The 22,668-nt window shown below is 43.7% G+C and overlaps 2 protein-coding genes across 3 annotated transcripts in view; one reads left to right on the forward strand and one right to left on the reverse strand.

Moving 5' to 3' along the window:
- Positions 1 to 1,589: 1,589 nt before the first annotated feature.
- LOC119972794 (NADH dehydrogenase [ubiquinone] 1 beta subcomplex subunit 9-like) lies at positions 1,590 to 16,987 on the reverse strand. Its single transcript, XM_038810202.1, has 4 exons — positions 16,763 to 16,987; positions 9,018 to 9,210; positions 7,703 to 7,816; positions 1,590 to 1,856 (listed from the first exon to the last, which is right to left on the reverse strand). The coding sequence occupies exons 1-4, from the start codon at positions 16,846 to 16,848 to the stop codon at positions 1,728 to 1,730; spliced, it is 522 nt and encodes a 173-aa protein (XP_038666130.1). The 5' UTR covers positions 16,849 to 16,987; the 3' UTR covers positions 1,590 to 1,727.
- Positions 16,988 to 17,050: 63 nt separating this feature from the next.
- LOC119972795 (transient receptor potential cation channel subfamily A member 1-like) overlaps positions 17,051 to 22,668 on the forward strand; it is a 181,522-nt gene continuing 175,904 nt past the window's right edge. The window contains exon 1 of one of the 2 annotated variants that reach the window (XM_038810203.1): positions 17,051 to 17,235. In XM_038810203.1, the coding sequence (XP_038666131.1) occupies positions 17,209 to 17,235 (27 nt within the window). In that variant the 5' untranslated portion in view covers positions 17,051 to 17,208. Of the gene's footprint in view, positions 17,236 to 19,903; positions 19,970 to 22,668 lie in introns of those variants that run through there. The other variant, XM_038810204.1, reaches the window with a different exon arrangement.

Consider the following 22,668-nt stretch of genomic DNA (forward strand, 5'->3'; position numbering starts at 1 on the left):
CAAAATAATAAAAAGGTAAATTATGGAAAGCAAATTCAAATTGCATCCAAGCAGAGGGATCTGGGTGTCTTTGTTCATGAATCACAAAGTTGGTACGCAGGTACAGCATGTAAATAAAAAGGCAAATGGAATGTTGCCATTTATTTCAAAGGGCCTGGAGCATAAGTCGAGAAGTGTTGTTGCAATTGTATAGGATGTTGTCATTAAATGGTTTCAAGAAGATAATTTCTGCTTTTAAAAAATGGTTTCAAGGGATATGGGGAACAGGTGAGATAATTTGAGACCAGGAAGAAATCAGCCATGATCAGATTGAAGGCTCGAAGGGCTGAATTGCCTGCTTCTGCTCCTAATTCCTATGTTCCTACTTGCCAGGAGAGACACGAGATATTGGAAGGAGTCATGGAAACACCAGCTGTTTATCCAGATGCTATCAGACCTGTTGATTCTCCAGCATTTTTTGTTTCAGATTCCAGTATTTGCAGAATCTTTTATCTTGAAGTACATCCATGGAATCAGAAAAATTTCCAAAATGAATCACTTCTACACTAAGGCTTTGATGCCCTTCCTATGGCAGTGTGGGGTTCATAATTGAATGAGGCCAAACTAGTTATTTATAATGGTTTAGCATAACTTCCTTGCCCTTGTACTGATCAGATTTGATAGCTCAGCATCCCATGTGCTTTTTAAGGACTTTTTCAATGTGTCCTGTGACCTTCGTGCATGGAAACACCCCGCCATGTCTTTCTGCATCCACTTTAAAATTAGATAATTGTAAACTTAAAGCAGAATGTGATGTAGTTTTGATTACACTTGCAGAGCCAGCACCCACATAATGGACTAAATAGTGCTCTATCTGTGCTGTAGAGATCTTTGGTTTGTGCAAGAGAACACAATCTTGTTCCAGATAATGTGAGTTGGTGCCTCTAAGCAATATTCTACCAGAATATAGAGTGCATTATCTACCCAAATATTTATGGACTATAACAGCTTAGAAAGGAAAATCCACTCCATTAAATTATGAATTGTAATTCTGGTTTATAAAAATGTAGCTTCATATCTGAACTTCCCCTTGTGGATAGTGAACACATTACACACTGCTAGAAAATTAGAAACTAACATCTAAATATGATTCAAAACATTAGCTCCCCTCTCTCTCTCCACAGATGCATCAAACCTGCTGTGATTGTCCAGCATTTTCTTTTTTTGTTTCAGATTCCAGCATACACAGTAATTTGCTGCTAACTCACGAGTGTAGGACATACTCTTAGAAATATTTAAAGTCAGCAACTTAATCCAGGAATTAATCAAATTTTTACCTAAAGCAAGACATTTTGTAGTAGTGAGATATCCCAGGGGCCTTCACAACAAGCACTGTTGGACAAGGCTGATGCTGAACCACATGGGAAGATTTTGGGACAGGGAGGGAACTGGCGATTTGGATAAAGAAGTAGGTTTTGGGATGGAATTTCAGGGCTGGAATGAAGGCACAACCACCGTTGGTGGAGTGATGAAAAGTGGGAACGTACAAGAGGCCAGAAATGGAAGAGTGAATAGATCGTGGAGAACATCCTTCATCATAAAAAAAGACAAACATTTATTCTCAGTTTATTAGACTTCATTAAGTATACAAACATTTCAAAGCCGTGTAGGCATCAGCTCTCTGGATATATCATCTACTGTTGACAACACTGGGACCATCTTTTTCTATCTGCTATCTGTTCTGCTTCTTATGCTGGGCGTTCACGGGGTCTTGTGACAATGTTCCACCACAGTGGAGGACGGTCACCCTCCTTCCGAGCAGGGGGCAGAGCCTCATTCTGAGGATTATCAGTCACTTCCTCTTTCAATTGCTTCACCTATAGAGGGGAAGAAAATAAAATGTTACAATGTAGGTAGCCTTCTCTTCCTTCTATACAATATCAGGATCAAGCCAATACTAAATGCAGTTTTAGCTTGTTTGTAATGATTTGACTTCCAAGTTGGGTCTAAATCCATACTTTTAAAATTAGAACCCTACACTGGCTGTAAAGAACGACTGACATTTTTTTTTTGACCAGAGATTATAGTTGCATTTTTGCTCAAATGTGTAAATCAATTTACTCCAGACCTTTAAACACAAATTGCTCCATCTGCTTATCACCTGGCTTAGTGTGCCTACGGTTGACATTTATTGCAACACTGACCCTTTGAGGACAGTGGTCGTCAGTGCAAATTAAATTTCTGACCACTCATGCAGTGATAGGGAGGCAAGATGGAGAGAGGGGTGGAAAATTGTGGCAAATGGGCTTCTTCATTTCCCGACCTCACAACACTGACTGTAGATGTTACAATGTGCTGAATGGCACGTTGAGAGGGATGTTTCTCCAACCCCACTATTCAATAGAACTGTAGTTTTTTTGGGCCTCAGCAAGGAACTCCCCGTCGAGGTCACTAAGTAATTTCCGTGCAGGAGGACTACATAGAGCATAGAACAGCACAGCACAGGCCCTTCAGTTCACAATGTTGTGCCGACTATTTATCCTAATTTAAGATCAACCTAACCTGAACCCCTTCAATTTACTGCTGTCCATGTGCCTGTCCAAGAGTCGCTTAAATGTCCCTAATGACCCTGACTCCACCACCTCTGCTGGCAGTGCATTCCACACACCCACCACTCTGTGTAAAGAACCTACCTCTAACATCTCCCCATTACCTTCCTCCAATCACCTTAAAATTAAGTCCCCCCCGTGACAGCCATTTCCACCCTGGGGAGAATACTCTGGCTATCCACGCCTCTCATCACCTTGTACACCTCTATCAAGTCACCTATCTGCCTTCTTCGATCCAGTGAGAAAAGCCCTAGCTCCCTCAACCTTTCTTCATAAGATATGCCTTCCAATCCAGGCAGTATCCTGGTAAATCTCCTCTGTACCCTCTCCAAAGCATCCACATCCTCCCTATAATGAGGCAACCAGAACTGGACACAATATTCCAAGTGTGGTTTAACCACGGTTTTATAAAGCTGCAGCAAAACCTCACGGCTCTTAAACTCAATCCCCCTGTTAATGAAAGCCAACACACCATACGCCTTAACAACCCTATCAACCTGGGTGGCAACTTTGAGGGATCTATGTATGTGGACCCCAAGATCCCTCTGTTACTCCACACTTCCAAGAATCCTGCCTTTAACCCTGTACTCAGCATTCCCGTTCGACCTTCCAAAATGAATTACTTCACATTTATCTAGGTTTAACTCCATCTGCCACTTTAAGCCAAGTTCTGCATCCTGTCAATGTCCTGTTGTAACCTGCAACAACCCTCAACACTATCTACAACTCCCCCCAACCTTGGTCATCGGCAAACTTACTAACCCACCCTTCCACTTCCTCATCCAAGTCATTTCTAAAAACCACAAAGAGCAGAGGCCCCAGAACAGATCCTTGCAGGACACCACTGGTCACCGACCTCCAAGCGGAATACTTTCCATCCACTACCACTCACTGTCTTCTTTCGACCAGAAAATTCTGTATCCAGACAGCCAAATTTCCCTGTATCCCATGCCCCCTAACTTTCTGAATGAGCCTACCATGGGGAACCTTGTCAAGTGCCTTGCTGAAATCCATATACACATCCACTGCCCGACCTTCACCAATGTGTCTCGTCACATCCTCAAAGAATTCAATGAAGCTTGTGAGGCATGACCTGCCCCTCACAAAGCCATGCTATCTTTAATCAACTATGTTTTTCTAAATAATCATATATCCTATCTCTCAAAATCCTTTCCAATATTTTGCTCACCCGACGTATGGGTCTGTAATTCCCAGGGATTTCCCTATTCCCTTTCTTGAACAGGGGAACAACATTCGCCTCCCTCCAGTCATCCGGTACTACTCCAGTGGAGAGTGAGGACGCAAGGATCATCGCCAACGGCGCAGCAATCTCCTCCCTCGCTTCCCGTAGTAACCTTGGGTATATCCCGTCAGGCCCAGGGGACTTATCTATCCTGATGCTTCTCAAAATTTCCAACACATCCTCCTCCTTAATATCAACCTGTTTGAGTCTATTAACCTGGTTCACACTGTTCTCATGGGCAACAAGGTCCCCCTCTCTAATGATTAGTGAAGCAAAGTACTCATTTAGGGCCTCCCCAGCTTCTCAGACCTTAAGCACAATTTCCCTCCACTATCCCTGATCAGCCCTACTCTCACTCTGATCATCCTCTTATTTCCCACACAAGTGTAGAACGCCTTGGGGTTTCCCTAATCCTACCTGCCAGGGCTTTTTCATGTCCCCTTCTAGCTCTCCTCAGTCCATTTTTGAGTTCCTTCCTGGCTACCTTGTAACCCTCTAGAGCCAAGTCAGATCCTTGCTTCCTCAACCTTACATAAGCTTCCTTCTTCCTCTTAACTAGAAACTCAATTTCTCGTCATCCAAGGCTTCTTCATCTTATCATTCCTTCCTCGTCTCAGTGGGACAAAACTATTCAGCACTCGCAGAAAGTGCTCCTTAAACAATCCCCACATTACTGTTGTGCATTTCCCCAAGAACAATTGTTCCCACTTTATACTCCCCAGCTCCTGTCTAATAGCAGTATAATTTTCCCTTCCCCAATTAAATACCTTCCCATGCTGTGTGTTCCTATCCCTCTCCATGACTGGTAAAGGTAAAGGAGTTGAGGTAACTGTCACCGAAATGCTCTCCCACCGAGACATCTGACACCTGGCCTGGTTCGTTGCCAAGCACCAAGTTCAATATGGCCTCCCCCCTAGTTGGCCTATCTACATACGAGTCAGGAATCTTTCCTGTACACACCTGACAAAATCTGCTCCATCCAAACCATTTGCACCAAAGAGGTTCCAGTCAATATTAGGGAGGTTGAAGTCACCCATGACAACAACTGTTACTTCTGCACTTTTCCAAGATCTGCCACCCAATCTGTTCCTCTATCTCTCTGCTGCTATTGGGGGTGTCTATAGAAAACTCCCAATAAAGTGACTGCTCCTTTCTTGTTTCTGACTTCCACCCATACTGACTCTATAGACAAACCCTCCTTGACAATCTCCTTTTCTACAGCTGTGATACACTCCCTAATTAACAGTGCCACTCCCTCTCCTGTTTTACCTCCCTCCCTATTCTTCTTAAAACATCTAAACCCCAGAACATCTAACAACCATACCTGCCCCTGTGAAATCCATGTCTCCGTAATGACCGCAACCGTAGTTCCAAGTACTGATCCAAGCTCTAAATTCATCTCCCTTATTTCTGACACTCCTTGCATTGAAACAGACACACTTTAACCCATTCCACTGAGTGCAACTTTGCCCTATCAACTGTCTATCCTTCCTCTCAGACCTGCTGCATACTATTTCTGTCTGTTCAACAGCTACCTATCCTCTGATCCATAGCTCTGGTTCCCATTTCCCTTCCAAACTAGTTTAAACCCTCCTGAAGAGCTCTAGCAAACCTCCCACGGACAATATTGGTGCCCCTCCAGTTTAGCTGCAATCCGTCCTTCATGTACAGGTCCCACCTTTCCCAGAGGATATCCCAGTGATCAACGTATCTGAAGGGTTCCCTCCTGCACCAGCCCTGTAGCTACGTGTTCAGCTGCACTCGCTCTCTGTTCCTTGCCTCACTTGCACGTGGCACCAGTAGCAATCCTAAGATCACTACTCTGCTTGTCCTGCTCTTTTGCTTCCAACCTAACTCCTTAAAATCACTTTTTAGATCCTCATCCCTTTTCTTAGCTATGTCGTTGGTGCCTGTGTGTACCACAACTCCTTGTTGCTCCCCCTCCCCCTTAAGGATCCTGTAGACTCGATCCAAGACATCCCTGGCACCCGGGAGGCAACAGACCTTCTGGGAGTCTCGCTCGCGACCCCAGAATCTCCTACCATTCCCCTAACCATCGAGTAAGTCTCCTATCACTACTGCTTTTCTATTCTCCCCTCTTCCCTTCTGAGCCAGAGACCTGGCCGCTAGGGCCTTCCCCCGGTAGGGGCGCCCCCCCCCCCCCCCCCCCACCACCACCACCAAAAAATCAGCATCCAAAACGGTATACTTGTTTTGAAGGGGAACAACTACGAGGGATTCCCTGCACTGTCTGCCCAGCTACTCTTGTCATGTACCTTGGGTGTGGCTACCTTTCTGTAAGTCTTTATCACCCCCTCTGCCTCCTGGATGATCCGAAGTTCATCCAGCTCCAGTTCCCTAACACGGTCTCTGAGGAGCTGGAGTTGGGTGCACTTCCCGCAGGTGTAGTCGGGGACTCCCTCACCACCCACATCTTATAGGAGGAACATGCAACTGCCCTTGCCTCCATCCCCTCTGATCTTACAGAATGTAGCTGCCCTGTGGACCAACTGGAACTCCGCCCTCCAACTCTGCTCCCAGTCAGCCGCACTCCCGGCTCCCTTCTCGCTCTGAGGAAATGAAAGGAGCACCTTGCTCCCTCCTTACCCAACTCCCATAATCACCAAACTCACTATAGCACTCAAATGCACCCAAATTCAGCACTCGATGCAAACAAAGTCTGCAGTGTAGCTGGCTCACTTTTATACTGTGACTCCAGCCTCTGAAAACTGGCCTAATTCAATTAACTAATTAACAAGCTCCAGCTGAAAGTAGAACCCTGGGGTTACAGCTAAATTCACCTTCTAAACCAAACAGCAACTTTTAAGTTAATTAACTAAATAAAAGAAATTAGACTTTAGATAAACCTGAACCCTTATTTGGCGACTAGGGACTTTTCACAGTAACTTCATTTGAAGCCGACTTGTGACAATAAGCCAGTTTCATTCATTAACATCCCTCAGTCACCAAACAAATGCACCCAGATTCAGCACTCAGTGCAAAAACCATTTATAAAAGGCAGCCCCCCGATCTTTCAAACATTCTCTTGCGCACCCAACCCGGCCTCGGAAATCCCCACTTCACCCAACTTACTTCTTCTGGGGTCCTCGAACAATCCCCTCCTTTACCTCACATGGGCAAGAACCTGCCCAACCTCTGGCATAGTCAACATGGTACTGCCAGCCTGGAAGTGCCACCCAGGCACCACCCTGCCCAGTGGCTGACCACCTGAGGCCTCAATTCCCCAGCGAGACCACTTCTCTCCCCCCCCCCCACCCCCGGAGGTGCCATCACGACTTTGTGAGCCAGTACCAAACTGCGCCCTGTTGAGGCCTCGCTTGCCAGTGAATCCGAACGAATTGGGAGAGCTTAATTTAAATGAGCCTAATGGATAACTTAGATATGCACACTTGGATCTGGCCCAGCGAGGCTGCACCCCTGAATCGTGCCCTGTATCTTGATTTTGTTTTATTTGTTCATTGGACTTGGGCGTCGCTGGCTGGGCCAGCATTTATTGCCCATCTTGACATTTAAAAGTCAACCACATTGCTGTGGATCTGGAGTCACATGTAGGCTAGACCAGGTAACAATAACAGATTTCCTTCCCGAAAAGGACATTAGTGAACCAGATGGTTTTTTTACAACAATGGTTTCATGGTCATCATTTACCATGTTGCCATGGCACCATTTGAACCCAGGTCCTCCGAGCATGACTGAGTCTCTGTGTTACTAGTCCAGTGACAATACCACTGCCTCCCCATAATTGGTTGTAAAATCCTTTGGAATATCATGAAATTGAAATACAAGTCTCTCTTATATAGAAATTACACATGTATAAGTATATCGAACACCACAATGGGCTTGTACCCACCTCTTTCTCCCAACTCTGGAAACGCAGGTTCTTCCATTGCTCTCGCTTGGCAAAGTAATCTGGATACATTGCCTTCTCAGACGGATGCCAAAAATCCAGATAGGATTCAGATGTCTATCAGAAGAGGGGGGAAATCTGCAAGTCACTCATTAGATACATCAAAGCAGGATACAACTAAGTGCAAAAGCAACTATGTTTAAACCAAAACTTTTGAAATTTTGCTTATAACCCTGTATCAAGTTACCCTACGGACTTCGGAACCAAGACTATATATCCAGACTTCTCTCCAAACTTACCTTTTTAAAATCTCCCAGGTAGCTTAAAGTCAGAGAATGTGTACCAAGCCCTGGAAAGATCAGTGTGGTCAGCAGAGTGAAAGCAGATTGGAAAATCCAGGTCTTTGCCAAGTTAGAAAATCACAGCCAATGAGTCAGTCGAATTGCTAGAGTTAACCAATTTCACCAGATTATGGATATAAAAAATATACTTATTATCCTCCAACAATCCCTGCTGGAACCGAGGATTTGCAGATGCAGGTCGAGGGCAGGATTTAATTCAGAGAAAAGTTTAAGAAATAACTAAGACAGCTCTCAGGTCAGCCAAAGGGTTAATGGGAAAGGAGAATTATTTGTAATTGTGGTCGACTAGGAACAGCGTTGTCAGCTATAATGATTCAGGGTATTGAGGTGTTGAGCGATGTGCAAAGAGAGCTGAAAGGACTCGCAACGTCTAGTGGATAGACTAAATTGGTACTTTGTCTCCGTCTTCACTCAAATATGGTACGCAACTGGAACTAAATTGCGCTATCAGTAAAAAGTTTTAAAATAGATGGACACACAGTTTATAAATAATAAATAACTTTACAATAGCGAGGGCTGCTGGCTAGGGTGTTGTCCACCAAGAATTTTTTTTAAGGAGATAGGGCGATTCTATGGCAGCCCCTTGCCTGCATCATTAATAGTTCACTGTAGTCTAGGCTCTGCCAGGCGCCTCATGTAGCTCTATTCTCTGAAAAGGAGATGAAGGCGGACATGGATAACTATGGACCTATGAATGTAACTTGGGTAATATGACTACGGGAATCATTAGGGATGGAATATATCACTTAGAGAAAGCCATATCAGGGTTACTTAACACTGACTCTGAAAAAGGTCACGCATTACCAATTTGATTGTATTTTTAAGAATTTGCCATATAGTGAATGAAGGGAACCAGAAATAGTTTGATTTGGCTTTTAGAAAGCACTTAATAAGTTACGTCATAAGAGGCTGTTTATAATGCATTAGTTTTATATAGTAAGGATTTCACCTCACACCTTGTAGCAATCATATCTCTCATAGGACGTGCCTCCTGGTGCATCGGGGAAAATGTAGGGCTGCGGGTGCTGCTTTGACCAGAATTCCTCCTCACCAGCTTTCAGCAGCTTAGTCGCCTTTATCATGTCTTTTTCATCTTTATGCTCATCGAATCTTGCTCGCAGCATGCAGGCATAAAAACGGTACTTGTCCCTAATTAGGAAAAAAAAAGCAAGTGTCACAAACAGTGGTATGTTGTGTTAATGCAGGATCTGTATTTTCACAATTCATTCCAACAATTTTGCACTCTTAATGAATTAAAATGGTGGTATGTGTATCCCAATATTACTGTTGTGACCGTTTTCTTGTTTCAGTTACCATAAATACTTTAGAACATAGAACTGTACAGCACAGTACAGGCCCTTGATCTCGAGTGGTGAAAGGTAAAATGCTCAGCGCCAATATTCCACTGTGCCTCTCTGGATATTAAAAGGTGATATAGAAAGTAAATAATTTTGGGGGAAAAAATAAATTTGGTCCACTAGTGAAGAGTTTGTTTCTTTTCTCTCTGCAGACTTGAACATCAGTTTAAAAATGCCCAGCAGCCTGTTATGCATACAATGTGACTGTCTCCTTGAACTAAAGTCATAATTAGCATTGAACAAATATGTGTCTCATTTTTCACGTAAACAATGTTCTGCGTACAAACCAGCAATACAATTTTGGAAGGAATAAATACTCTTGGGAAGACAGTTGAGCTTAATGCCAAAAGCTTTTAGCAGAAACCCGTGTAATATTTCTGAAATGTGCCCAACACTATTGCTGCCATTTGATAGAGAAGGTGAAGTGCTCTGTACTCCACATCAGATAACATCCAGTATGTGCAAACAAACAAATGTAGACCATTTGATAAGATCATGGCTGATCTGATAATAACATCAAATCTGCATCTGCCTACCTCCGACACCTATCACCCCCGTGCTTACCAAGAATGTACCCTTAGAAATATTAAAGGACTCTGCTTCCACCACCTTTTCAAGAAGAGTTCCAGTCTCACGACCCTCAGGAAAACATTTTACTTCATCTCCATTTTAATTAGCCAGCCCCTTATTTTTAAACAGTGGCCTCCTAATTCTAGATTCTCTCACAAGAGGAAACATCCTCTCCACATCAACCTGGCAAGATCCCACAGGATCTTGTATGCATCAATAAAATCACCTCTTACTCTTCTATCCAGCGCATACAAGTTTAGCCTGTCCAACTTTTACTCACATGACAACCCTCCCATTCCTGGTATTTAGACTGGTAAACCTTCTCTGAACTGCTTCCAATGCATTTACATCCTTCTTTAAATAAGGTGACTTATACTGTACACAGTACTCCAGATGTGGTCTCACTCGTACTCTGTATAACTGAGGAATAACATCCCTACATGTCTTCAATTCCCTTCGCAATAACATGTTCATAGACTTCAGCACCGCCTTCAAGACTGTCATCCCGACAAGACTAATAATCAAACTCAATCTTGGATTGACCCCTCCCTGTGCAGCTGGATCCTGACTTCCTCACCAACAGACTAGGATAGGTAACAGCACCTCCTCCACAATAGTCCTCAACACCGGGGCCCCGCAAGGATGTGTGCTCAGTCCTCTACTGTACTCCCTATACACACACGACTATATGGCAAGATTTAACTCCAATTCAATCTATAAGTTTGCAGATGATACAACTGTGGTGGGCCAGATCTCAAACAATGATGAATCAAACTACAGAAGGGAGATAAATCACTTGGTTGCATGGTGTATCGAAGACAACCTCTCGCTATACGTTGGTAAAGCCAAGGAACTGATCATCGACTTCAAGAAGCGTAGCACCCCCTAACCCCCTCCACATCAATGGCTCCGAAGTGGAGACAGTCGATAGCTTTAAGTTCCGGGGGGGGGGGGGGGGGTCACCATCACCAACTGCCTGTCCTGGTCCAATTACGTTGATGCAACAGTCAAGAAAGTTTAATATTCTGTTCATGACGGTGTATATCAGGGGTGGGCAAACTTTTCCGTGCAAGGGCCGCATTCAGAAATTCACAATTCACAAAGGGCCGCATAGTATATTAAGTAAAATAATTACGTCACCCGGTTATGATTCTGGGCGCCTCATATAGAACATAGAACAGTACAGCACAGAACAGGCCCTTCGGCCCTCGACGTTGTGCCAAGCAATGATCACCCTACTCAAGTCAACGTATCCACCCTATACCAGTAAGTAACCCAACAGCCCCCCCACCCATTAACCTTTAAAAAAAAAAATTTTTTTTTTTAAAAAAAATTTTTTTTTTTTAATAAAAATTTTTTTTTTTTTTTTTTAATGACTTGGTGGGCCGCAGAAATACCTTTGGCGGGCCGCATGCGGCCCGCGGGCCGTAGTTTGCCCACCCCTGGTGTATATCATCTCACTTTCCCCAGTAATGGTGCCAGTGCCCAACAAACTAAAACTCATGTCTCTCACACCAGTCTTTGAGCCACGCATTCATCTCCCTAATCTGAATTGTCATATGCCAATTTGCAGGTAGCTCAGGTAATAATCCAGAGATGGTTACCTTTGAGGTTCTGCTATTTAATTTAGTGCCCAGTTCCCCACATTGATTACACAGAAGCTCCTTCTTGTCCTGCCTATGTCATTGGATTCTCCCCCTCCCACTGCAGGTTCCTCTCCAGCTCTAAGCAGAAATCCTGAACACCTGTACCAGACAGGAAAAGCAGCCATCAGGACTCATACTCTGTTGTAGAGAACGGTATCAATCCTTTAAGGTGCCAGTTTAGTTCACTTGGCTAGATAAGTGGTTCATGATGCAGAGCAAGGCCAACAGCGTGGGTTCAATTCCTGTACCGGCTGAGGTTACTCATAAAGGCCCCACCTTCTCAACCTTGCCGGAGGTGTGGTGATCCTCAGGTTAAATCACCACCAGTCAGCTCTCCCCCTCAAAAGGGAAAGCAGCCTATGGTCATCTGCAACTATGGCGACTTTACTGTCCTCTACTATTACATTCCTTGTTACAACCACCACCACCACCCACCCACCAAGCAGCACAGAATGGCTTCCTTTATCGGTTACCACCCCCCCAAACCGTGAACTGCTTCCTTTACCACACTGCCAGAGTCCATTAACCCATCCACCCTGCAGCCCCCATTCATCCAAACAAACTGGGCAGAAACATACCGGTAGAGAAATGGAGGCGAAACCTGTCGATTCGCTGAATGTTCTACCTAGAGGAGGGGTTTTAATGTTTAAAATGGAACGGTAAGTTGTGGGCAGCCCCGTCAGAAGTACTTAACCCTGATAAAACCAGAAAACAAAACACTGCGGACTTGAAAAACGAGGAAGGAGGCATTCCCAAAATAAAAAGCTTAGATTTTGAAATGTTCTGCATTTAGTGTATTCTGACTGCGAAATTATCTTTAAAATGGTAGCATTTTAGAGAGGTTATTTTTCCTCAAAGGAATATCATGGAATATCACAAGTACAAAGAGTTACTGGATAAACAAAACCCATGTTTAAAAGCAATTGGAGTGGTGTTTCTTCAAATTGATTGAAGTCGCTTTATAAGATTAATTTTAAATAGAATTATGATTGTTCAAATACATTTCTTCTTCAAATGGTGTTTCTCCTACGAGAGGCCAGTATGCATCACTGCTCAATATCAAACTCGATCCTACCCCATGCGACATTTTGCTCACTATCCTAGAATTTTACTGTCCATGTGGAGTTTGTACATTCTCCACATGTCTTCCCCCACAACCCAAAGATGAGCAGGGTAGTGGATTCACTATGCCAAATTGCCCATTAATCGGAAAAATTAAAAAAGATGTGAAGAAACATTCTTCAAAAAAAATGTTCACTGTCCTTTCAGGGGCATGAAGATCAAATGTATTGATTCACCCATTTTACGGTGTTCAAAATTGTGACAGTGTCTGAGGACGTGCGATCTGAAGGATCTGTAGCGTGAAACCGTCAGCAAAATGTTGGATAAGTTTGGTTGAGCGCATGGGATCACTTATAGGAAGGAATGTAGAGCGCGAGAGCAGGGGAGTTATGGAGATGCCGAAAATTATGAAACGAATTAATGGATAAGCTACTGCTAACACTTACAGCAATGTGAAGCAAGCTAGATGGTTATGATCATTATACTTTGGCAAATTGTTTCGACATGTACGGTGGGATGTCAATGGTAATGACAAATTATTTGAAGTATTCAACAGTTGAATTCAGAAGGTACAAGAACCAGAGTAGCTTCCCACAATAATTCTTGTAGCATTCAATTACTATGACATAAGACGACCTCACAAAATGGGATCAATGAACATTGAGAACACTTTGGCTCGAATCCTATATGACACAAAAGAAGTTGGCTATTGAAGGCCAATCTTGCAGCCCTGGGTTACCGTTGCAGAAATAACATTTTTTAACCCAACACAACCAATTACCTTTCTTCCAAATTTGGGAGGGGGGAGGGGGGTGGGCTATTTGTTGAAAATTGTACATTGTTTAGCTTCATTCACAATGAAGTGGCCAACTGTAGCCCTCTGTCATTTATCTCTAGTTTTACGCTGACAAATGGCAGGTAACATTCATGCCACACAAGTATCAAGCAATGACAATTTCCAAGAAAATGACTAATTATCCATCCAGCCTTCAAAAGCCAGATCAATAAAATGAGAACAGGGGAGAGGTCTTGACTCTGCAATGAGTGCCTCATCAGGTCTTTCCACAACCCACAAAGCTGTAGCTGTGGGTTAATGCATTACTCAGGTTACGGATGCCTAGACAACTCTTAACAGTGGCTAAAAGACTGGGCCATATGCCACAGCTTTAACTTTTAATGCAGCATGGAAAGATCAGTTTGTTCCAGGAGTGATGATATAAGAAATAGGGCGTGGTTATTTTATAAGTAACTTTTTATATAACTTGGTTATATTTAAATTTTTACTTCAGCTATAAAACTAACAGATTACAAGCAGTTTCTTAAACTTAACAGACTTGTTCCACTTACACAAACAGGCACGGGTAAGATATGCATTTAACATAGCATATTTCTTCTGTTAGGGACATTTGATCAGAACCCTTTTCCAAAGCCTGCGTCGGTGGCAACATTTGGTCTTTCCACAGCCTTTTCCTGTAACTGTTCAAAAGGAGCATTCCTTCCTCTCTCTCTCTCTCTCCAGCCACCCCCTGAAACAAAGGTTTTCCCCTGAGGTGGCCAGACCTGAATCCTTTATCGTCATCTTGTTTGATTGCCCATTCCCGTTTATACAGAACACAGCTATACCATTCATATGCAACTAATCTGCCACTGATGGACATGTAGGTCATCAGGCTCTGTGATGGATAATGGCTGGTCAACAATATAGTCCCAAATGACAATGGATCTTGAGTGGATCATCCTGGCTGAATCGGGGCATCCTGTGTATTCTCACTAATTCAGAGGTTAACTTTGAATGGGTAACTGTGGGTATATCTCTTTGACTTTGCTGCTAGCAGTCTTTTTCACTCAAATTGCCTGCTACATCTTGGACCCCATTTCTGCACCAAAGTTCCTAATATCTTCCTCTCATTACATTCGCCATTTGCTTGGCTGGATAGAATTGCATTAACGATAATATAATCTTTATTAGTGTCACAAGTAGGCTTACAATAACATTGCGATGAAGTTACTGTGAAATCCCCTAGTCGCCACACTACGGCATGTTCAGGTACACCGAGGGAGATTTCAGAATATCCAATTCACCTAGCGGCACATCTTTTGGGACTTGTGGGAGGAAACCCATGCAGACACAGGGAAAATTTGCAGACACCTCACGGACAGTGACTCAAGCCAGGAATTGAACCCAGGTCCCTGGTGCTGTGAAGAAACTGTGCTAACCACTGTGCTACCATGCCACCCTAGTCGTCAAGAAAGCATAGCACAATTGAGGACAGAACAATCTACATCACTGGCACCTCTACCACTAGACTCATTATTTAGTTCCTTCATCAGCAGCACAATGTGGCTGTAGTTGTGTCAGGTACAGGATACACTGCAGCAAGTCATCATAAATTATTGCAACCTCTAGAGTGACATTTTGAAGGTAATTTTGTTCCCACATTCATCTCTAAGTCACACACAATCTGGAGTAAAAATTGTGGAATTGCCTACCAAATATCATACCACAAGAATTTCAGTGGTTCAAATCAGCAGCATGCGATCACCTCCTCAGACAGAATGGGGCGTGCCTAAGAATCCAGCAGCCCAAGAACAAATATAAAATATAATAAATCAATTTTTTGTTCCTCATTAGTGGAACATTGATCAGCTATACTGGTGTTCATCTTTATCAGTTATCAACCTGTGTATTTATTCCAGTATGTTGATTTTATTTTTGATTTAATACTTTTCAGCTCATTAGTTCTTAATAGTTTAAAAGTTGTCTTTTTGATAATCTTTATTGTCACAAGTAGGCATACATTAACACCGCAATGCAGTTAGTGCAAATCTCCTAGTCGCCACACTCCGACGCCTGTTCGGGTACACTGAGGGAGAATTTGGAATGTCCAACTCACCTAACAGCACGTTTTTCGGGATTTGTGGGAGGAAACCCACGCAGACACTGGAAGAGGGTTTTCCTTGCAATAAATCAGATAATCTAAGGAGAGTTCATGGACAATATATATTCTGCTTAAGTGAATTTCTGATGTTTAATGGCTTCAAATACTAATTGTAAGCAGTGAAAGTAATTCAGTTTCAAGCTAGAACTTAATTGCGGTTTGGTTCTGGAACTGTGAAGTCAGGAAAATGTTTAGTAATTTCAAATTTATGTTAAAGTTTTAAAACAAAACAAGGCACAATGGACTGCTGCCTCACAACGCAAGGGACCTGGATTCAATTCCAGCCTTGGGTGATTTTGGATTTTCTCCACGTGCTTCAGTTTTCTCCCACAGTTCAAAGATGTGTAGGTTAGGTGGAGTTACAGGTATAGGGCGGGGAAGTGGGCCTTGGTAAGCTGCTGTTTGAGAGGGTTGGTGTAGACTCGAAAGGCTGAACAGCCTCCTTCTGCACTGCAGAGTCTATTGTTCTGAAGTATGGCAGCCGGAACCAAAGCAGCAACCATGCAACTTACACAAAGAGGTCAAATAAACTATGTTAACATTTCAGGTGGACTACTTCATCAGAACAGTCCCACTCCCACATTCCCACAGGGGCTGGTTTAGCCCACCAGGCTAAATCACTGGCTTTTAAAGCAGACCAAGCAGGCCAGCAGCACGGTTCGATTCCCGTACCAGCCTCCCCGGACAGGCACCGGAATGTGGTGACTAGGGGCTTTTCACAGTAACTTCATTGAAGCCTACTCGTGACAATAAGCAATTTTCATTTTTTCATTCCCCCCCCGGTCTTTCTCCTCACAGATGCTGCCTGACCTGCTGAGTGTTTGGAGACAATTTTATTTCAGATTTTCAGCATCCGCAGTATTTTTCTACTGACAGTTGTAATGTTATGAACAAACATGTAAACGCACAATGTTCTGATTTACAAGCATTTGTGCATTCTGTCGTTTTGCATGAGAGCAATTAAATATCCTAAAACAAAACACCTCCTCCATGCATTTCAGCCGAGAACCTTGTGTGAATCGACCAACCCCCCCTGGACCTCTGTGAATCCACCTCCAACACCACCACTTTCCCCAACTCTGAACCCTCGTTTATTGCATTGACTCAAGTGGGATAAAGGACGAACCTGAATATGCACCAGGATTCCAAGTGCCGCAAGGCCCTTTTGTAAAGTCGAAGTACTTTCTGCTGGTGCGTCAAGTAAGCTGCCATCCTTCAATCCGTCCTTTCCCGTCACCTTCCCTTGCCGGGCACCATGGGCCGGCGGAGGACTGCCGAGGCCGAGAGGGATCATGGGATGGCGGAGGCCCGCACGCCGGTGAGGCTGACGGGAAGGCGGAGGGCCTTGAGCCGCCAGCGCCGCAAGGTGTGATGGGAATGCGGAGGACCGAAGCGCCATGGACTCCGAGCATTTAATGTTAGCTGCAAATCGGTTTTTATACTGGAGTTGTTTAATTCCGGTGCCCATGTTCCAGGCTAATCAATGTATCAACCATTAAAAAAAATAGACCCGGATCTCCCGGATAAACCAAACAGATTTAGCAATGTAAACTGGGGACAGTCTCAGAATATATGGCCAGTATGCAGTCACTGAGACGAGTAAGTGCCTACTGGTGATTTGTGATGCATTCAATTGTCGTGACATTGTTCAGTCTCCAAAAGAATGTTTTTGTTGCCCACCCCCCTGGAAATACCTGAAGGTTCCAGTGAGGTATTTATAACCCTTTCAAAAGACATTAATCCCTACAAACAAATCCCATCAAAGGGTTACTCAGATGGATTTGGTTGCAACCTCAAAGGGAAGCTCGGGTAGACATGTAAGTGGACCAGAGTAGCCTCAGAGATTTTAAAAAAGGGACTTTCTTGACAACTTGTCTTTAACGCAGTCAAAATGCATAACGATTCATCAGAGTGTTATCAGACAAAAGAATGAATTTGCTCAGGTCGTTCTATGGCTTTGTACAGCAAATGAAATAGTTTTGAATGGCAGTCATTTAGTGTGCAGGTTTTGCAGCAGCCAATGTGTACAGCAAGTTCCCACAAAGAGCAGTGAGATAATGGCCGGAAATCTGCAAGAATTTCTTAAATGTGATCCTGAAATACCCACCTGAGAGGCAGATGGCGTATCGGTTAAAAAATTCACATGAAATTAGATTCTAGAAGCTTTAGTGGAATTGTTGCGAACATACTACACACCTGGGTCTTTTATCCTCTTTATTCCTTAAATATTTGGGCCTCACCATTGATTCTAATTTAGAAATCTCCATAAGCGAGCCCTATTTCTCCATGTTTTCAATGTTTACTCTGATACCTGGGTAAGTTTGGTTGTGTATTAGAATGATAAACAGAAATGCTTTTGTAAGGTTTTTGGGTACCGATTGGTATGTCTCTCTTGCAGGGACCATGAATTGAATTCAATTTGAATTGGTTTTGGAGCTGGCAAGGAGCTGGATTAGGGATGTGCCCCTTCCACTCTGAGCTTTAGCTTTGTAAATCTGATAAAGTAATTTTTAAAAATTTAAAATCTGCCGTATCTCCCAAGAAGTAGCAGAATGACACTATATCAGATCTTAATTTACGCTTTGTATTGACTGAATTGATCAAACAAGCAAAACGCCTGTTCGTTATTGCTCCTGCGAAGGACCTATATAATCTTGCACTGAAAAAGCGCCGTTAAATTGTAAAATGTCCCAAGGAGCTTCACGTGGGATTTATTAGAAAGTAATTGACACAGAGCCAAACTAAAAGTTTGGTCAAATAGGTAAGTTTTAAGAAACGTTTTAAGTGAGGAAAGAGAAATGGAGAGGTTTAGGCAGGGAATTCCAGAACTTCGGACCTACAGCTGAAGGTACGGTTTCCAGTTGAGCATGGGAGCGCAGGAGTTGAGGATGTGAAGGAAATCAAGGACGTGCAAGAATCCAGGATGAGGGGAAGGAATAATTCTCAAGGGTTGTTGGAGATTACAGAGATAGCGAGGGGGAGGCATTGGAGGGGTTTGTACACAAGTATGCGAGGCTTAAATCTGAAGTGATGCTGGACCAGGAACCAATGTAACTTAGCATGAAGAGAGAGTATTGATGGGTAACTGATACAAGTTAAGATATGGGCTCAATTTTACAGATGGTGGAGTAGATGTCCAGTTGGCAATAGCAGGCTGGAGGTAACATCAGATAGGCTGTGGCATCTGTGCATATAGCCTTCCGCTAGAAATGATATCTAGCCTATATGCAGTTTAGGTTTTGTAAAAAAAAATCTGCAGCCTACTGCAATTGCATATCATAGGTCGATAATTAGGACTGAATTTGAGTTGTGAACAAAACTGAGGCATCATTGCTAGTGGCTAATATTCTAGGTTGGCATACACTAAGTTTCAAAGTTGTCCTGATCTCACGCCAGCACATTTCCCATTAAAGGAATTGGGAGATTGATTTGCCCTACATACCCCATTCATCACTATCTTAAAATTATGCCGCCGCTGGACTGGGGTGGGCACAGTAAGAAGTATTACAACACCAGGTTAAAGTCCAACAGGTTTATCTGGAATCGTGAGCTTTCGGAGAGCAGCTCCTTCATCAGGTGACTCGCCTCAGCCATCAGTCGGCCATCACATCCATCCTCGTGCCGCACTGCCTCCCTCCGCCAATTGAGAAGCAAAAAGACTAATTAACCCAATTGGATGACGCTTGTCTGTCAGCCAAACAGCCCTCCCCCCCCCCCCCCCCCCTCCTTTTTATTGATCGCCCCAAGATCTTTCTCCAGGGTTGGATAGAGCAGCGACCTGGAGATTGACTTTCGATTCCTGGAGACTCCAGCCCAACCCCTGGAGAGGTTTGAGGTGGAGATGCCGGCGTTGGACCGGGGTGAGCACAGTAAGAAGTCTGACACAACACCAGGTTAAAGTCCAACGTGTTTGTTTCAAACACTAGCTTTCTGAGCACTGCTCCTTCCTGAAGAGGCTGGCACTGCACCTGACTATTCAATGGACACGCTCTGTTTTGTAAACGTTTCTGAATCGGAACCTGCCGTGGGCTAGTGGCAATGGGAGGGGGGGGGGGGGGCGATTTGCAGGTGGATGGACTGTGCAGTTTTGGCATCAAGAACAACCCACCCAGGTTCGCCATTATCACCCCCCGGGCTGGAGGTTAACACGGTGCAGCCAAAAACCCGGGGGCGCGCGCGGGAATCCGGGCCACGTTCCACTATCCGAACCCGCGGCGGCAGATTTGAATCCCTGACGGTTGGTCTGGCCGGCACACTCGTCCTGGGAATAGGGAAGGAACCGACAGTTTCTGCCCCGCTGCCGGATTGCAACTGGCTCCTCCAAATGGCCGAAGTAAGACCAGGGTGGAAGCAGCTGACATTTACTTCGACCCCGACCCGACCGCCCCCCCCCCCCCCCAAAAAAAAAATCCGAACCGTTTCGCATGATTTTAGGATAGAAACTGGAAGAGTTGTCAGACGAGGGGAGACGCAATCCGCGTTTGGAGCTCAGAAAAGGTCCAACCCTCTCCAAAAACAGAATTACGTTGATGTAGCCCAGGACTCCCCAAAGGGCTTTCCAACCAGTCAATCAGCTTTGAAGTAACTTGCTGCCTTTGGAAGGAATTTGTGCACAGCGCAGTCACAAATGGCCAATTGACCACATAATCTGTTTTATTTAAATATGTTGACCTCTTCCCCCTTCCTCTTCTTCAAAGTAGTCATTGGGATATTTTGCCTCCACCTGAGGGAACAGACAGGACCTGGGTTTAAGGACTGTTTGAGAAAGAGGACACTTCTGACAGAGCAGCACTCTCCTCAGTGCACAAGCTTTGATCTCTGTGCTCACCTCCTGGGGTGAGATTGGAAACCACAGATTTCTGACCATGGAGTCCATTAATATTACACCCTGGACACCTATGGGACCCTCTGACATAGAATTTACAGTGCAGGAAGAGGCCATTCGGCCAATTGAACCTGCACCGGCCCTTGGAAGGAACAACCTACTTAAACCCATGCCTCCACCCCATCCCCCTAATCCAGTAACCCCACCTAACCCTTTAAACACTAAAGAGCATATAGTTGCAGTTCCAGGGCACCCTAACACGTAAGGTTTCGAACTCTGGTTGCACCTGTTTTGTGGAATTTCATTATCTCCCACATCCTGGTCAGCATCATCAATCCTCAACTTCGGTCAATCAGGCCTTTTTACACCCCCATCTGTATTTTATTTTACAATTCATTAGCAAAATTATTCAAAGTCTTTTTGTTAAAGAATGCAATGTTATTAGCACCCCAGTTATTTTTCTCCAGGATTGCTTGCAACAGTGCCCTTCGATCACTGGTGAATTCCTGGAATCGCCAGGATAGTTCTGGAGGGTTGACAACCCTGTGATGATGAACCATGTTGCATGATTCTTGGCTGATGGAAGCCGAGTTGTACTGCGCACATCTTTCAATTAAATTGGACCCAAAAGGGGCATGTTGGGTAGTGGTCTACTCCCTGACGAGCAATAGACTTCAGATATAAGAAAGAAGTTTGAAAAATAAGCTCCTAGAGTGGTTAGGAGGCTGAGAGGACCATGAAGATGATTTTAAAATTCCTGCTTCTATGTGCCTAAAAAGCCAGAGTTTTGTTGTGAGTTCTGTATTGATGCATATAACTGCATCTCCAGGAAGTATCGCCTTGTTGAAATCGTATTGACGTAACTCTTAAATTTTTTAACCATTTTAAATGTTGCAATAATACTACTCTAAATATCAGGCATTAATATTTAAAAATATACTCATGCATTGTCTGTGGTGTTGTTCAGCAAATATAGGAAAACATGCTAACATAAGATAATTAAGGCATAGGAGCAGGAAAAGACTGTCAGGCCCGTTGAGCCTGTCTGCTATTCAGTATGATCATAGGTGATCTCCACTTTCCTGCTTGTTCCTTCATTCCCTGAGGCTAAAAATCTGTCTATCTCAGTCTTAAATATATGCTATTTTACAAAACAGGTGCATCGTGACGTAGAACCATAGAATTCTTGCATTTGGCCCATTGAGTCTGCACCGATCCTCTGAAAGAGCATCTTACCTAGACCCACCCTCACCCTATCCCCCTAACCCCAACTAACCTGCACATCTTTGGACATTAAGGGGAATTTTTTTACCATGGCCAATCCACCTAACCTGCACACCTTTGGACTGGGAGGAAACTGGAGCACCCAGAGGAACCCCACACAGACTCGGGAGAAAGTGCAAACTCCACACAGACAATCTGCAAGGCCGGAATTGAACACAGGTCCCTGGCGCTGTGAGGCAGCAGTGCCAACATGTAATGCATATATATATAATTTTGTTGTGCTCAAGGTAATAATATTTAATTACTGTAAACAAACCAAGAGTAGTCAGGGTTTAATTGTTGCTGGTGACAAACAGTTTGTCAGAATTGAAGAAAGGTAAATGTGAAAAAGGAGAATAAAAATATATATTTTTTAATGAATTGAAGAAAGGTTAATGCGGTCAGAAGGTATGTATTATATGTAAGTCTATTTTATAAAAAGCTAGACGGCATCCTAAATATCAATTTTGGATAACAAAATGGAAATGAGTAGAGGTAAAAGGGCAATTTTCAACCAGGATGTGGAAGGAAACAAGAGAAGAAAGTTTTCAGTAACGCGTTTTATAAGAGGTCTGGTGCCTTGAAAGCAGACCACAGACCCACTTCAAAGTTGCATAATTCAATGTTTTGTAAAGGGTTGCTCCGAGCTTGCTAGTATGCTTCCTGTAAATGATATTACCAGAGCAGGCTAGCAAAGGGAATAACCTTGTACAAGAGTGCTCATGTCAACAATTTTTTTCTAAGAAAGACTGATATTTTCTTCTGTTGGTGAGTTAACAGGGCAAAAGTCAGTGGTTAAAACAATGAGGGATAAAATTTAAGGGGGGGGGGGGGCATGGCGGCACAGTGGTTAGCACTGCTGCCTCACAGCTCCAATCCAGCCATGGGTGATTGCTTGTGTGGAGTTTTCATTTTCTTCTCATTCCTTCAGGTGCTCTGGTTTC

This window comes from Scyliorhinus canicula, chromosome 10 (assembly GCF_902713615.1).
Source record: "Scyliorhinus canicula chromosome 10, sScyCan1.1, whole genome shotgun sequence".
Taxonomy (NCBI): Eukaryota; Metazoa; Chordata; class Chondrichthyes; order Carcharhiniformes; family Scyliorhinidae; genus Scyliorhinus; species Scyliorhinus canicula.